Source organism: Epinephelus lanceolatus, chromosome 13 (assembly GCF_041903045.1).
Source record: "Epinephelus lanceolatus isolate andai-2023 chromosome 13, ASM4190304v1, whole genome shotgun sequence".
NCBI classification, from domain to species: Eukaryota; Metazoa; Chordata; class Actinopteri; order Perciformes; family Serranidae; genus Epinephelus; species Epinephelus lanceolatus.
In genome coordinates this window covers 21,622,459-21,640,091 of record NC_135746.1, presented here as the reverse complement: position 1 = coordinate 21,640,091, position 17,633 = coordinate 21,622,459, and the positions used below count along the sequence as shown (strand labels likewise).

The 17,633-nt window shown below is 41.5% G+C and overlaps 1 protein-coding gene across 1 annotated transcript; it reads left to right on the top strand.

The window, feature by feature from the left end:
- Window positions 1–2,370: 2,370 nt before the first annotated feature.
- rd3 (retinal degeneration 3, GUCY2D regulator) lies at window positions 2,371–17,632 on the top strand. The gene is made up of 3 exons (XM_078173880.1): window positions 2,371–2,575; window positions 5,821–6,134; window positions 16,564–17,632. The coding sequence occupies exons 2-3, from the start codon at window positions 5,845–5,847 to the stop codon at window positions 16,919–16,921; spliced, it is 648 nt and encodes a 215-aa protein (XP_078030006.1). The 5' UTR covers window positions 2,371–2,575; window positions 5,821–5,844; the 3' UTR covers window positions 16,922–17,632.
- The last annotated feature ends 1 nt before the right edge of the window (window position 17,633 follows it).

Genomic DNA, 17,633 nt, shown 5'->3' with positions numbered 1-17,633 from the left:
GTATATGTATGAAAGGTTCATGAAGTCTATATATTTCTATCTGAAGAGTCCTCATTATAAATAACAGACATACAACAGCCATATAAAGCAGCCTCTTACCCTATAATATGTCCTTAGAAATCGCCTATTAGTGCTCTAAAAAGCTGTATTTGTTGCAGTATCTGAAAGTACAAAGAAAGCCCAGGGCATGGGCGGATTATGAGACAATAGGCCCCTGGGTACATTTTGCAAAAGGCCCCACCACCTTTCCTACACAGGAGCAAGACACACAGAAGCCCCTTTTAAACTGCCAGATTTTTTGCGAATGTTGGGCCGTTTTGCTGGCCAGCTGTGAGTGTTTATACACACAGAGGCGGAATGGCGAGCTGATCCGAGGCGCCCAATTTTCCACCTCATAGGGTAGTCATATTGGCGGAACCCTTTTAGTTTAAACAGACAGAGGCGGCCTTTAGGTCTGTTTAAACTAAAAGGGTTCTGCCAATATGACTACCCTACGAGGCGGAAAACAGGAGGGGCTGTTGATGACTTGTGGGAGGAGCTGTTGATGACACCGCATGTGCGACCCACTGGCGGTGGATTAACAGGAAACAGCTGATAGCAGGAATTAGCGAGCAGCTAGTAGCAAGAGGGAAACGCAAACCTGACAGACACTAAAGATGAGCAACTGAGGAGACAAGGAATTGCGCACCCTCTTGCCCTCGCAAATGAAGAGGCCATTAACCGTCAGATGACGGGGAAGAACGGGTCGATTTACGAAAGAATCGCCGCCTGACTAGCCGTGGCTTCCCTCCCACGTCACTGTTTACGTCACACGCTGAGCTACACGTTTTGTTACTTGCTCATGCCCCCCATTGCCCTGAAAAAGGCGCATTCTGTATAAACAAAAGTAGGTAGGCGGCATTTTGCTGCACTCCCCAATTTTGTTTTTATACTGCCAATTAGGGATGGGAATTGATAGGATTTTATCGATATCAATGCCATTATCGATTCTGCTTATCGATCCGATTCTTTATCGATTCCCTTATCGATTCCTCCTGTGAATTAATGATATCACCTCCTGTTGTTTGTAACCCAATACATCTGCTTTAGAACGTTTTATTATGAACCTTAAAGCCATGGTCTAGTTTAGAAAGATGATGAGAAAGATTTGAAAAAAAGCATCCCCAGCCTGAGTGTGTCAACACCACGCAGCTAGTGCAGCTAACTCAGGTGAGGCAGCTAACGCAGCTAGCCCAGCATATTATAACAACAAATAGCGTGCAAATCAACTCAACTGCCCTCATCTTACCATCCTTGGTGTTCCCGTGAAATCTGACAACGGGAGCGGGGATGCTCCGAAGCTCCACAGTGAGCTAAGCAGCTCCAAGGAGGCTAACAAGTGAAGTGAAGCTACGGCTTTGACCGCTTCTGTCTGCTTTTACGTGCATCAGGGTTTGATGGTTTAAACATCATGAATTTAAAATACTTGAAATAGTGTGTTTTTCATTCAGGAACACAAGAGCTCAGCTGAAGCTCTGCAGGAATCTCACTGCTTTTCTGTTTATACTGTGGGACGTTGGTGTTTCTGCACCAACTTAATAGAGTTCAGAGTTCACCCAGCATTTTATTTAACTGTAACACCGGGAAGGAGGAGGAGGAGGCTGGTGGTGGTGTTGTGTTGGCGGGGGTGTGACGGAGATTTTCAAGGTTACTGTGAATATGTGTGCAGAAGCAAGCCGTCTGAGGTTAGCTGCTCACACCTACACACGGAATAAGCCAACAAACCTTGATATCCACCTACACAACTACTGCACATTCAGTTTTACCTTCCTGCCTCTCTATCATCTGCATCACACACACACACACACACACACACACACACACACACACACACACAAACATTTCCTCCTGCAATTAGCACTTTTCCTCCTATAATTCATGCACGCCTGTTCTGGGGCCAGCGGGACTCATCATCCACAGAAGTTAATTTACACAGGCTGACCTCTTGCAGATGTTGCACCACTCGCCGCTTAACTAAGCCGCACACTGCACTAACCCTATCCTCAAAACAACATCCTTTAATTTATCTCCCTCTTTCCATCTCGTCGCTCAACCCACTGTGTCCTCTTTATCTGCCTCTTCATCGCTCTCCAGCTCCCTTTCAGCTGATGGAGCTTATTGTGGACAAATAGGCTTAGGAGCATCACTATGGCAACGGCGAATCGTAAAAAGCTACATAAGCACTTCATCAGGGGCCGTGATCCAATGGCTCCTGTGGGAGATGGTGCCCCCAACCTCCTGCAACAAGTAAAGGCAGGCCAGAGAGGCTCATGGGAGGAAGAGGAGGAGGAGGAGGGGGGGAGGCGGGAGACAGAGGGAGAGAGGTGGAGATAATGCTGTGGGACTGTGAGAGGATGAGAGAATCCATTTCTCTTCTCTCTGTCTCTCTCCGCTTTTCATTCAGCCAGTCTCCTTGGTATCCGTCCACCCATCTGTTGCCTGAGGACTTTTATTATTCTGCTCTGCAGTGATTTGGTTTCTCGGGGAGTGACAGAAAAACTTGAAAAGAAGAAGAACAGAAGAAGAAGAAGAAGAGGTAGGAAAATTTTGAATAAACAAATTGGAACAAATGATGTGATGCTTCAGCATGTTCAGAAGCTGTGTTTAAATCTGTAAAAGTAGGCAGCCGTCCAAGTGTGAAAAATCTTAGTTGTAATACTGAGCAGAGGGAATAATCTTGGAAAGAAGAAAGTTCAGGCCAGCCAATTTCTCTTGCAATTAGTTTTTTATTATTCATGGGAGGCAGGTCAAATGTAAATGAAACAAAAGCAGATAAACATAAAAGAGAAAAATGGCTATTTAGAGACACAAACATTTTTTACATTTTATTTATTTATTTATTTAAATATGTTTTCAAGCAAAAATGCCCCAAATTTGTTTGTTACAGGTTCTCAAATGTGATTCCTTTTTTGGCCTTGTTTAAAAGGAACTGAATATTTTTGGACCCTTGGGCAGACAAAACAAGACAACACGAGGAAAAGACAATTAGAAGACAACACGTTTGGCTCTATGGAATCATGTTGCACATCCTATTTTATCATTACTGTTGTCTTATAGAGATTAAAAGAGCAAAGAATTGGCTGATTAATCAAATCACCCTACTTGTGTGTATTTCTTCTGTGAAATAATCTTCATTAAAACAATGTAGAAGTACATATAATAAGCTACAGAGCAATCACTGTTCTAATATACTGTAGCTGTATTGGCTGCATGTGTTTGATTCCATTTTGAAAGTGAGTCAGTCCACTGTTAGGGTCCACAGGTAACGCTGAGACCTGTCTCACTCTGTCATTTTGATGTCAGAGCTTTTCTCTGTACAGTCACCTACAGCACTAAAAACAGCCCCGCTCCATGGAAGCAGAGTCGTATAAAGCATTTACATCACCTGAGGACTGGACGACAACTTCAGCATCTGAACAGATTAACTCAAGATTAAAAGAGGACACTTACAAAACTAAATGGACTCCTAAAATGAAGACAGGATGAGGTACAACAATATATGTGTACAACTGTTAAATACACAGTGTATGCTTTATAAACCTGCCTCTGAAGCAGTTTTGAGGAGATCACAGGCATGGATGGATTACTGAACGGGCCTACTGGCAGTGGTGTAGTGGTAGTTGATGAGGTGGGTGTACTACTAGGGAGATAAGGAGACTACCGAGGAGGAATTGGGTACACTCTCCTTTATATTCCAATGGTTCTTTGACTGATAGTTGGGTATACTGGTAACGGCTAGAAAGAAGAGGTGGATTTACTCTGTATACCTGCGTATACCTTCCACTACATCACTGCCTATTGGGCACAGGCCTAGCGATCCAAAGTGTCAGGGCTCTGCAAAATGTTGTTTAAATTAACACGTACTGACCAGGAAGAAACACAAAACAACGAAAAGATGCACAACTTCAAAAAATGCAAAACAATAACGAAAAAGGAGGCAAACATCTTAAAGTCTGTGTGTCTTGGTCCTGTGTAGGAGAGGCCTTTAACATATCTGTGCCCAGAGGCCCACAGTCTTATAATCCACCCATTATTACACCTTGGGCTACAATTAAGGATTTTTTATTTTCTCAGTTAATTGATCAGTCATGTGACATTTAAAATATCAGAAGGGTGCAAAATGTTTCCAGCCCATTCTCATTCCGAAGTCATCGAATACTAACGCTTTGTCAGTGATTCCAGTCTCAGACACCTGACGCCAAAAGCTACTTTTCTCAGTAGTATGATAAGCCACTGGACAGCGTCCAATTTAAACGCTGATGGCAACAACGTTGCATAAGGAGCTTGAAAGTCCCCATTGGATTGGCAGGAGGGGTGGTGGAATGGTCCAACAGACCCTGGACTTTCACCTGGGAGGCTGGTGTTTGCTTCACATTTGAATGTAGAGCCAAACCATGAGGTTTTTCTTCTAAACCACACAAAGACACTAAGACACAAAGTGTGTAGTATGTAGACGTGAAAGACCACTGACAAAGCGGCGATATTTGATGACGGGATGAGAACATGTTGGCTTGTCACCATATCCTGAAGCTCAGTGGGTCCAATTCTTCAACTTATTTTGTCTGACCAGTTCAGACCCCCACAATATTCAGTTTACGACTGCAGCTACTGATGATATTCATTGTTGATTAAACAAACAATCAAACAAACAAACAAAACTGCAAAAGCTGAAGGTGACATCTTGAAAAGTCTTGTTTTGTTCAACCAACAGTCCAAAACCCAAAGATTTTTACTTTACTATTTAATATGGCAAAGAAAAGCAGCAAGTCCTCACATTTAAGAGGTTGGGACCAGACACTGTTTGTCATTTTTTGTTTGTTTTTTTCTTGAAAAATTAAAGTAAATTGATCAATCATCTAGCAAATAGTTGGTTAACTGATTTGGAGACTAATCATTTCAGGTTTGATACAGTTTACAATCACAAAAACCAAAGAAAAGCAGCAAATCCTCACATTTAAAAAGCTGGAACTGAAGAAAATTTAGCATCTATACTTTAAAAATGACAAACGATTATTTGAATATTGAAATTGTAGCCAATTAATTTTCTGTCGATCGTCGAAACATTGATGTCTCCAAAGAGTCCTTAAAGCTTTTTATTCTGAATTAAGGACAAACCTTCATTAGTGGCCTTCTCTGTTATGTTTTACTTTCATCACCAAAAGCAATGCAAACAAAAGACTGTTGAATTGAATACGGCAGCTGTGGGAGCAGATATCCACCTGTTGAACAAAGAGCCGGTGGATGGGAGAGACAGGGATCGTTGTCTTTTGGGAATTTGCCCAGATGTGGAAACATTATTCAGATCTGGAGATATAAATTATGCAAACTACCTCTTTTCTGTGTGGTAAAAATAGTATAAAAACTATAAAAAGGATTTCATGTGTTCTCTACGACTGCTGCATTTTCAGACAGCTTTGAAAAGTGACAAAACAAAACAAACAATCAACTGAATTAGACGATCAATTAAATGTTCGATATTGAACAGCAACAGCTGCAACTGTTTTATTGGTTTCACATTTCAAGCTCTGCAAAGCACAAAGATTTCAGTTACTGTATAACCTTTCCAAAATGTCTTATTAACTTTTAATAAAAGCAGCAGATCTAATCTGTAGGCCTGTATGTGTTCTCCTTTTATTCTCCTGTCACACACAGCTTTGAAATTAATTCAGCTCAGCACACACTTCTGTCTTGGCAGGATTTGTTTGTGATCTCATTTATTTTGAGGTCACGTCCAATCATGTCAGTGTGATGATGACTACCTCTGATTGCCTCTGTCATCAGGGGGCTGTGAAGGAGGACAAGGCCATGGCCTCCTGGTTCAGCTGGAATGAGCCGACTCACAGGAGCCCCCAGCGGGACCCGGCAGACGTGGTCACCGACACCCTGATGCTGGAGTTCAGCTGGCAGCTGAAGGAGGCGGAGAGGCTGCAGAGAGAGAGAGAGAACGAATACAGGCGCCTCAAGACCGGAGTGGACTACAGCTGGCTGGCCAACACGCCTCGGTCCTCCTACAACATCAGCACCGGGGAGAGGCTTGGTCTGGAGGAGCTCTGCTCCAAGTTGCCGCCTCCCTGCTGCGGCCTGGTCATACTCAAGTAAGGAGACACAGACACTGAGCATGAGCATTAAAGGATATTACTTTGATTTCTTGATCATGAAACTCCACTCTGAGGAACAATAATCTCTTTTAATTTTAGAGTTATGGACAAAAAAAATAACCATTTGATGAAAGAAATATCAGACCCACATCACCACTAAAACTTCATCTGCTCCTTAGCTGAAGTCAAAGGTGTGCTTAAAGGAATACTTCATCCCCCAAATGATCATTTGTATATTAATTTCTCACCCTGTGCTGCACTGAATTGATGAATATAACTTGTTTTCCTCACTTGCCTCCACGATAGATGAGGAATCCAAAAACGGAGAAAATTCTTGATGAATTGAAGTCATAGGGGGCCATGTTTAACAACAGCAAAACTGTATCAAAACATCAGTTTACAAACACTCACACAACTCCTGCACTATAATTTAAAGGGCCAGTGTGTAATATTTGGCATGGTTTATTGACAATCTGAATCTGAATATTCTACCCATTAATATGTTTATACAAGTGTATAATCGCTATAAAATAAAATTTGTTTGGTTTTCGTAGCCTTATAGTTATGCTTTTATATATATATATATCAAGGGCCTTGCTTTAGAGAGGTCGCCATCTTGCGCCGCCATGTATGTAAGGCAGCCCGAGCGGACAATCCAGCCAGCCAGAGAACGCGTTTTGCGTGTATAAATAAACCAACGAAGACAGTGGAAGGAAGGAAGAAGGAGGAGGAAACAGCAGAGAGTGTTAGTAGTTCGTCGATAGAGAGTAGTGAAAAGTTTTTTTAGTTATAAAGTTTGCGAATGGACCACACTTACCACGCAACAGGAGAGAATGAACCCGAACCGTCATCTGCGAGGAAAAGAAGATGCAACTTCACTCCTTGTGATGCACTCTCTGCAGCGCTTTTCCTCCTGATGATATATCTCCCCAGCGTTCAGCCTCTTTTCTCGCCCGCTCAGCATCAAACACATGGAGTTCCTCATCTGTATGCTCCGGCTCAAACAGGTATGGCTCTGGGTCTGTGTCCGCTACAAGAAACTCTTCAAAATCGCGTTCAAAGTCGTCCATTGCAGCTACTATAGTCCGGAGATATCGCTAGGCTACATAAACAGCTGAGCTCTGTTTACCGGCTACGCTGTCAGTCAGTGTGCGGGCTGGAGATTGAGCAGAGAGGGGAGGGGGGTCCCCACTTAGTATCGTAAACGAGTATGTGTGTAAAGTTAGAAGTGTGTCTGTTACGCTAGAAGAGTCAGAGTTTGGGACGGAGTGGAGTGTTACCAGAGTTTCTGGAGTGCTCAAATAAACGGGCCTTTTTCCCGAACGCTCCTCTGGTCTCCTGCTCGTGAGGGATTCATTACAATATCGTAACATGGCTTAGATTTCTAAATAAACATTCACCTCGTCGCTAGATAGACCTACTCCTGAAAAACTCGTGCGCAAGGCTTTTTGTCCCTACGAGGCCGCCGTCATTTACCTGATGGGAGGGGTGAGCGAGTGAGCCCTGCAATCTAGAATTTGGCCACTGATGTCACTGTTTTCAACCCATTTTACACACTGGCCCTTTAAGTCTCATTTATCCAGTCACATGCTCAGTACTTCCAGAATACGTTGTCTTTTAGCTAAAACCTTACCAACTAAAAACACTTCCACATAAACAGTAGAGAAAAGCACCTGGGCAAGAAGGTGCATTTGTATTCCAAACTGATAGCAGAGCTCTAACAGAGGTGTGTCTAAGAGGTGTTTTAAATGGTAAGGTTTTAGCAAAAGTGTTTGCCTGTGTTTTCTTCACAAATTTAATGTAACATGCGATGAATAATTGATATACAAATCATCATTTTAGGGTGAAGTGTTTCTTTAATTTATAATTATGGCTGAGAAAGTAATCATTTAATGGACCCAAATCAAGTGGTGCCCCAGATACTGTTGAAGTATATCCTCCCGAGACCTGAACTTTTGTTTAGTATGCATTTTTAAAATCTCCTAGCTATGTGGGATCAGTAGGACCTGATAAGAATAAAAAACTAAACATTGTCAACAATAATAGAGTCCCAGTGTCCTCAAACGGGACGATACGGAAGTTCCAATGTCTTCTAAAATTGGTAAACTTTGTTGCCATATCAAACTACAAACATTATTTTTCATATGTCAATAAGTTCCAACCATACAATGTGATCAGGTTTTGGACCTTGTCCACTTTTGTGTCGGGATCGGCTGCAGACTGACTTGGCAGAGATGGCTGCCATCTTGTTTTTACATGGATTAGTGTATTGTGCTCTAACTACCACTGGATGGCATAAAAAGTGTCCACAAATGAGGACAACAGGTCTAAGTTAAGAAAAATTAAATATAAGGTCAAGTAAACCCAAAATGTGATGTCTTCATATGAGGACACAGGGTTTCAGGAGGATATAGGCTACAGTAGTTTAAATCTATGTCAATATGATAGTTAAGGAATCGCATAGTAATATACTTTGGTTTCTTATTTTACAGTTAATATTACTAATTATCTGATGTGCAAAGACTAATAGGCCCACTGCAGTTCACATTTTGAGCTCTTCAGCAATCCTGTTTCAGTGTTATGTATCTGTATGTTAGAAGATTCATCGTTCTTTAAACAGACCTGTTGTCCTTTCCCTTAAAAGACAAATATACAGCTTTAATTTGAAGGAGTACACTGAACATGTATTGTCTCAGGGCGGCTGTAGACACCACCAAAACCCTAATCAGTCGACCCTTGGCTCAAGACCAAGATGCTCTTTAAAATCCATTAAAGTCAGCTGACAACTTGCCCGTGGTCCCTCACATGACTCTGTAATTCTTTGCTGTCTCCGTCCTTTAATCTGCAGCACAGACGTCCTGAGCTGGTTTGAGCATCTGTTCTCAGAAAGCTGCCGAGGTCTCAGGTGTCTCGTTAGAGATCGACAGTTTTTTGGGAAACAAGGCACATCTGGGTTTTCCCAAATGTCAGCCTCTTCTTCTTATTCTGTGTCTGGAACTTCCACAAAGTACACATAAAATTATAATATCAAAAGGACACTGAACTCTTACGTTGGACAGATGTTCAAAGGATAATTTGGGTTTTATAAAGGGAGGCTGTATGAGATAGGCTCACTTATCTATAGTCAGTGTATTACATACAGTAGACAATGGTTAGAGTGAACAACTGACCTGTCGCGCAACAGTGCACGGCACAGTTGGGCGTTTTTGCGTAGGAGTATGGAAGTTCTATGGTTGAGAAAATGTAGTGCTAAAGGGAAGGGCTGTCTGACAGTGATGTAAAGCGGAGAAAAATATTATAAATATAGCATCCACTGAGACTGATATCGATTATTTTTACATAGGGCTTTTTTTTAAGTGGCTACAATACATTTTGCTGAAAACCCTCATCCACAGCATTGCTGAGCTTCTGGGGTGCTAGTCCTGTCTGATTCTCCAAACAGGGAGCATGTTGACCCCCATCTACTGTATGTAATACACTGACTATTGATAAGTATCTCATACAACCCCACTTCCAAAAAACAGAACTATCCCTCTCAGGTTTGGTTGGAGTGAATATCAGGTTGATGACATTCTAAATCAGTGGTTCCCAACTGGTGGGTCAAGGTCCCAAAGTGAATGCACTGCAAGTGACTCACTAACATGCATGTCAAATTTATGAAAAACACACTATTAGTAAGTAAGTAAGTAAGTAAGTAAGTAAAGTTTATTTATATAGCACCTTTCACAGATATAAAATCACAAAGTGCTTCACAATAAAAGCAAAAACACAGACAATAATACAATGAAAATTCAATTAAAAAAATAAATGGAAATAAAATAAAATAAAATAAAACAAACCCATAAGAAGCAATAAAAGGAGGTAAAAACATTTAATCAGTCAGCCAAAGGCCTGTCTGAATAAAAATGTTTTAAGTCGCTTCATAAAAATAGTACAGGAATCTGTGGATCTCAGAGAGAAGGGGAGAGCGTTCCAGAGTTTGGGAGCGACAGCTTGAAAAGCACGGTCGCCTCGGGTTTTAAAATGGGTCCTAGGGATGGTGAGTAAAATCTGGTCAGAGGACCAAAGAGTCAAATTGGGCGAGTACGGGAGAAGGAGGTCGGCAATGTACTGTGGCATCTGACCATGTAAAGCTCTAAAAGTTAAAACCAAAATTTTAAAATTAATGCGGAATTTGATCGGTAGCCAGTGCAGAGAAGATAAAATTGGCGTGATATGTGATCTCTTGTTACTACTGATTAAAAGCCGAGCAACTGCATTTTGGACAATTTGGAGCCGGTTCAAAGTGGTTTGGTTTAAACAGGTAAAAAGAGCATTACAATAATCTAAACGAGAGGAAATAAAAGCATGAATAATCATTTCCATCTCAACTCTGGTCACCACAGATCTTAATTTAGCAATATTCCTCAAATGGAAAAAACAAGAGCTATTAAGCTGACTGACATGACTGTCTAGGGACAAGGACTGGTCAAGAATGACACCTAGATTTCTGACGGTACGCTGAGCATGAGCACTTAAAGGCCCCAAAGAATGCTTAATGACAGGAATGGAGTGATCCAGGGCAATTATAAGTGATTCTGTCTTTTTAAAATTTAACTGGAGGTAGTTGTCAGACAATCAGCTTTTAATAGCATCCAAACAATCATTTAAAATAGACGATTTTGGCTGGACTCATCAGTTGATGATAAATGATAAAAGATTCCGCTGTACTGACTAATAATCTGTCCGAGAGGCAGCATGTACAGGGAAAATAACGTGGGACCCAGAACAGAACCCTGCGGGACACCGCATGACAATGGCACTGCGTCCAACATAAATTGGCCAGCAGCAACTGAAAAACTCCTATCAGTGAGATATGAGGAAAACCAATCTAGAGCAGACCCAGTACAGTGAACATCCTGCACAGAGCTTTTATTTTGAAGTGGTGTTTCCTGCTGTAGAGTGACTAACAGACAGCTACTTAACAGAGACAGCAAACTAAATCGACAACATGTCCAAACACAAGTATAACGCTAAATATTTTAAACTGTGTGGACCTTAAACTAATGACTAAAGAGAAATCTGGACTCCATGGCTGGACCAGTTGGGAACCAGTGATTTAGACGACCCAATCACCAGAGAAAGTGTTGGCATTATACATTTCTGCAAACCACAGATGTGTTCGATTTACATGTTAATATGTAGCAATTGTGTTGAAACTTTGGATTTCAACAATGCTTTGGGTAACGTGTGGTTTAGGCATAAAAAGAAACTAGTCATGGTTTGGAAAAGTTCATGTTTTGGCTTAAAATGCTCAGGTTTAAGGGCACAATCCCTGCTGGAAAAGTAGCCATGTCTCAGTAAAGAATAACCCTTTTTTTGTGGCACTATCCCGGCTGGAAAAAAAGAGCAATGACTCGCTAAAAACAGTCGGTTTTATTGTTTGTTGGTCTCCAACCATGGTTTGCAGCTTGGCGGGCATCTCTCCTAGATTGGTGGTTCCCAACTGTGGGTTGCCAGTCTACTCTGAATGGACTGCAGGTGACGTGCAAAAGTGTCAAGTTTGTAAAAAAACACACTTAAGTTTTAAAGACAGGGAATTTCTGGCACTGAGCTTTTATTTTGAAGTGCCGTTTCCTGCTGTAAAGTGAGAGACTAAACAGTAGACTAGTAGACTAGAGTAGTAGACTAGACAGTAAACTAGCTCAACAACATGGCCAAACCCAAGTATGACGCTGAATATATTAAACTGTGGGGACCTTGAACTAATGACTAAGGAGAAATCTGGACCCTGTGGCTGGACCATTTGGGAACCATTGTTCTAAATGTCTAACCATGTTAGAATTTCACATTCTGTGGACGTTAACATTATGATGTTTTGCAGATGTTGGGTTGATTCAGTGTTGTTATTCTATGTCAAGATAACACTGGCACGAAATGTTTGGAGGACGTTGGATCTCGGTTGCTTCACAACACAGTTCAATACCAACAAAATATCAGCGTCATCTGCCATCAGCATTCAGCATCAAACTGACACTGGCATTCAAACTGTCTCCTATTTCACACATGTTTAATGTTACTGTTATTTTGTGACAGCTATTTTAGGAAAATAAAAGTCAGATGGTTACATGAGTAAGACAGCCTCTCTGTTTTGAGACAAACAGTTCATTTTTATGTAGGTGTCATGCCTTTTTTAGCCCATCTCATATCTCCCATTTTATCTTGGTAAACAAAGCACTGTGTGGTTCACAATGAGAGGGACCGTAGAGGACAAAATGGGACTCATTTTCTGTATTGATTAACCAGCAAACTGTATTGTGTAAATAAACAGTCGTGCAGCTTTGATGGAAAGATGATTGACTGGATCTGTAAGACATGATGAATTTAAAGTATGAATAAATAGATGAACACAGACTTATAGACTTACAGAGGAGATGGAGGCTTTTTCCCAAGGTGAAGAGTGACCTTTCATACTCAGTCAATAACACTGATTGAGTCGTTATCTCGTGTAAACCTCCACTAAAGGTTAAACGATCTGTCAATTTGAGACGGACGGCAGCTTTCAGTCTTGCATATTGACAGTGGGGCTACATTCATTCACAGTTAAATAAATAAAGCCTTTTTTCCACTTACTAAATTAAATAATGTCACATTATAGCCTTTTGCTTACCACACCAGTGATGGTTTAAAGGTGTGGGTACACATAATAAATATGATCCTGGCTCTAAGTGTGTCCTCAGAGCTAACACGTGTGTTTGTGTCTGTGTGGAGGAAAGTAGGCCAATCATCAGTTAACCAGCAGGACTGACTGGGAGGCAGCATCTCAAATAGCAGGCTATTTAAAGGCTTGTTAAGGCCTCAGCACCTCTTGTTAGCAGGAGGAGGAGTAAATGGGGGGTTAGCAGGAGTGTGCTGCTGGTCACACAGGTGGGGGGCTGATGACTGTGATCCTGGCTGCCTTTTATAACACTCGATATTATGTGGGTGTTATTTTACAAAGAGGCCAGAAAAACAGTAAAAAAAAACAAAACAAAAAGATCTTGCCTTAAGGTTCTTTCTTCAGTTCACCTGATAATGCAAATATATTGATATCTGTGCATTGACGCAGTTGTGTTGCGTTGCCTTTATGTTTTCTTTTCTTAAATTACTTAATATTGATTTGTACACTTTATTGTCACATCACGTTTTAAAGGGCCAGTGTGTAATATTTGGCATGGTTTATTGTCAATCTGAATCTGAATCTGAATATTCTACCCATTAATATGTTTATACAAGTGTATGATCGCTATAAAATAAAATTTGTTTGGTTTTCGTAGCCTTATAATTATGCTTTTATATATATATAGCAAGGGCCTTGCTTTAGAGAGGTCGCCATCTTGCGCCGCCATGTATGTATGGCAGACCGAGCGGACAATCCAGCTAGCCAGATAAACATAAATAAACATTCACCTCGTGGCTAGATAGTCCTACTCCTGAAAAACTCGTGCGCAAGGCTTTTTGTCCCTACGAGGCCACCATCATTTACCCGATGGGAGGGGTGAGTGAGTGAGCCCTGTAATCTAGAATTTGACCACTGATGTCACTGTTTCCAACGGTTTTCAACCCATTTTACACACTGGCCCTTTAACTTAATGCTTTAATGTTAAAAAAAATGTTATTTTCCTCCAACTGTCTGTGCTGGAACACCTTTATTCACCCTCTGTCTGAAACACTCTGGGTTCATCCCATTATCTCTCCTCAACTCCTCTGTCCTCTATCCTCGATCACTTAACTCGGAAATCGATCAAGACTCGCCATCTTGTAGGATGCCCCAATACATTAAATGCACTTGGAGGAGTTGCGGAGAGAGGAGCCTTTCAATGGAGAGGAAAGCAAGGATACACGAGCTCAGCCTTTGTAGAGGTCGTTTACCGACTGACACACACCCCTGATTGGATATAAGTTACTGATTGGACAGCGCAGCGCTGTAGCTGATCAGACTGATCTGATACATGTTAATCAGTTGCCACCTTCATCAGAAACGTCGCTTCATGCAGGGCCGTACGTAGGATTTTTTAAATACCGAGGTCATTTAGTCGTGGTGCACGTGGGCGGGTCAGAAATTTTTGTCAATTATATATCAAAAGCCTTCAATCTGGTGTACTTTGACAGCCAAATTAAGAGGCTACATCTATAAAGAACTACACACATCATATTAGATTAATCCCATCTTATCATGTTTCTCTTCCCACTTCATACTATAGCGAAATTGCCTTTCACCAAACTTTTTTTGTGGGTGTTTATAATTATGTTTGAACCACTTATTCTTTAGCAGGAAGTACTTCTCTTCATCTGTCAGTTGTCAGTTATATTAATTTTTATATCAATGAAAAAAAAAAACAATCTGTGTTACTGAATTCTTACATTTTTACATGTATCTCACCATAGCAAGTTGGAAGTAGACATATTCTGCCATATATTAAGAGGGGAGACTCTCTGGAATCTGGCAATATAAGAACCATGATGCTGGGACATTCTGTCACTTCACAGCTGTCCAAAACATGTGGTTTGTGCCAGGCGGACATGATTGCCAGTATTTTTTCATTATTGCAAGAAATTCCATTGACTCATTCACAAGTCAAAAATGTGTTTCATTTGAAATAAACATGCAATATTTACATCTAAGATAATAGAAAAATAGTCAACCAAGTGCAATGATCTCCTCCAAGATAATATTTGCCACTTTGCAGTAAAAAAAAATTCTGGACGTTTTCTTGTTGACATGATCTTGACTTACTTCTCTGTGCTGTGTGCTGCTCTTTGGCCTGACCTGAACGTTTTTTGTTGTTGTTTTTCAGTTTCAGTTATATATTGGGGGGCATTTTGGGCAGTGGGGGGGGGGGGCACGTGTCCCCGTCAATGTATATGGTGACTACGGCCCTGTCACGCATGCATAATTAGGCTACAGTTGTCTGGGTGCGCAAAGGTGAAGTGCGCTGATCTTGTCATACAAAGTTTGATTGAGTGACAACTGGAGAATATGGAGATATTTGCATCTTGAAAGCCGGACTACAAATGTGGATAGACAGGGAGAAACACATGCAAGCCTAAGACGTGGTAAGATACAATATTCCTCACTATATGAAGTGACTGATAACAAGATCTGTATAATGGATTGTAAAGAAATTCGTCAGGTTTTTATTTTGTAGACAATTGATCTGTATTTATAGCGTGATGGGATGACAGCACAATGATGTGTGTGGTATCCTCGGAAAGCTCTGGTCCTGCACTTTCATATGATATGTGTGGCATTTCTGTGCGACCCTGCATTCGTGAGTAATCCATCTAAGAATAATGTGTGTGCAAAGCTGTATGAAAGCTGCGTCGATCAAACAAGAGTACCAGAATTTTCTTTTTTAAATAATTATTATAGAGAAGAGAGAGTCACTCAATCACCTTCCATTGGTCCTCCCACGTACTTTCACCGCACAAATGAAATGGTTTATTTTTATTTTCATTTTATTCATTCATTTAGGTCGGGAAAAAATACAGGTCATGACCTCGGTGTCCTCAGTGGTAGTTACGGCCTTGGCTTCACGTTATGCTTCAGAGGACAAGATGGCTCATTTCTCTTAAGGCTTATTTCCTTGCTTCTTCTCTCCTCGCATCTCTTCCCCATGTCTTATGAGGGTGGAGCTAAGATGTGAGGAAGAGACGCGAGTGAGGGAAACATAGATGTGAAATCAGGCATTGAGATAAAGCCTCCATTTTAGCACCTGTGTCTTTAGCAGTGTAGGCTACATCATATAAACACTTGCAATAGCGTGCCTGAAGCAGATAACCATACAAAGAAATCCAGCACGAACTGACATCAGCTTGTAGCCAAAGTAGAAAAAGAGCTTACATTTACTTCATAATATGAAACTGAAGCCATGTTTAATATACACTTCCAATATTGCAACATTATATATACACATGGATACACACATTTGGAGCTGTTCCTGGTGAAACAAAAAGGATCTTACTCTTTAACTAAAAGGTCTTTCACTGTAGGGATCCTTTCTATAATGTTGCCAGCAACTTAAAATTTCAATCTGAGCTTGTCAGTGGCAAAAAAAGCACTTTTAGTGGATGTAAAGTGAGTGCACAAATGCCCACAGGATTATGTTGCAGCTTGTTTAGCTGCTCTCTTCTGTTTCACCTCTAATGACACTGATGGATGAGGGTGAGTGTGATCCAAAGTGTGCTTTGTTGCACCTGTAACACCACCCAGCAGGAATGTCACAGTATCCTTGAGTGCACGTGTACATCACTGCGGCAAGTTTTGAGGTTAAACCACTGGAGGTCAGCAAAAACAAGATTTCCAGGGATGGTAAAGTTACTCCACTGATGACCAAAGTCTGTTTTCAGGTCTTGATTATTATCTGTGCAACAGTCAGCTCACTGGCCATGTTTTTGTGCCTTACAGGTTCAGGGAGATAATGCAGACCAACGAACCCGAGGTGCAGGAGGTGTCCGGCCTGTTTCGTTCTGTCCTCCTTGAGGCTTTGGATCACTCAAAGGAGGAGGAGGAGGCCCAGCGGCTCGCCCGCCAGTGGAACAACAAACGTGCCATGAGCATGTCTCTCATTAACTTCAGATCCCGTATCAAGATCAACCCGTTCGGAAGCACGGTGGGCCTGACGACCCCCGTGGCTGAGGGGGCGGGGCTGAGCGACCTCAAAACCGTGTCAGAGGATGTGGAGAGGGGCATGGAGAGGTCGCAGAGGGTGTGGAGCATGCCTGACTTCAGATACAAAGGAAGTAGCAGCAGTAAGGTTGTCTGATGTGATGTGTTCACGGGACAGTGATGGTGGGACAGATGCTGATCTCCAGGACACCTCTGCTGCAGTATGTCCACTTTGCACCAGACGAGGCGGGATGAATCCCACAACCTTCCTACTCTTGTCAGTATGAGACCAATCAGCATTTGATCCTGCTTTACCTGGACAGGTCAACATCAGGTGTTTCTCTCAGATCCTCTGTAACTTGAACGCACTCTTTTTGGACTTGAAACACTCCTTACTTTGCGTGAGATTATTGCCTCCTGCTGTGATGCCTCTTATATTTGTAGACACTGGCATCTAAGCATTGAGCGCTGTTTACTGTAGGCCAGGTAGGGATATTTATGTATTTTATTAAAGGCTTTTTGGATAACTGAATGTTGCAGGAGCACATGAAATGCATTTGTGTTGTTACATCACCCAACTCAATGATCTTTGAAGACAAAGTTTCGCATGAGATTTATGTATAAACTGTATGTACAAATTGTCAGTAAATGTCAATGCTCAACATGAACGTCATTGAGAGTGAGTCACGCTCTCTTTCTACAGACTGCTCTTTGTTTCCTCCCTACAGCACAACAATTCATCATCCAAGGTCAGCAAACTGAAAGCTTTCCTTCGCCTCTAAGAGAGCGTCAGAAAAAGGAAAGACGCAAAGAAAATATGACTAAAATGTTAGCAGACCTTTTCGAGTGATTAAACTCTTCCCAGCAAT

Coding starts and splice junctions, on each gene's coding strand:
- rd3 (XM_078173880.1), top strand. CDS start 5,845: ATGGCCTCCTGGTTCAGCTGGAATGAGCCGACTCACAGGAGCCCCCAG. Junction 6,135..16,563: donor TGCGGCCTGGTCATACTCAA/GTAAGGAGACAC, acceptor TGTGCCTTACAG/GTTCAGGGAGATAATGCAGA.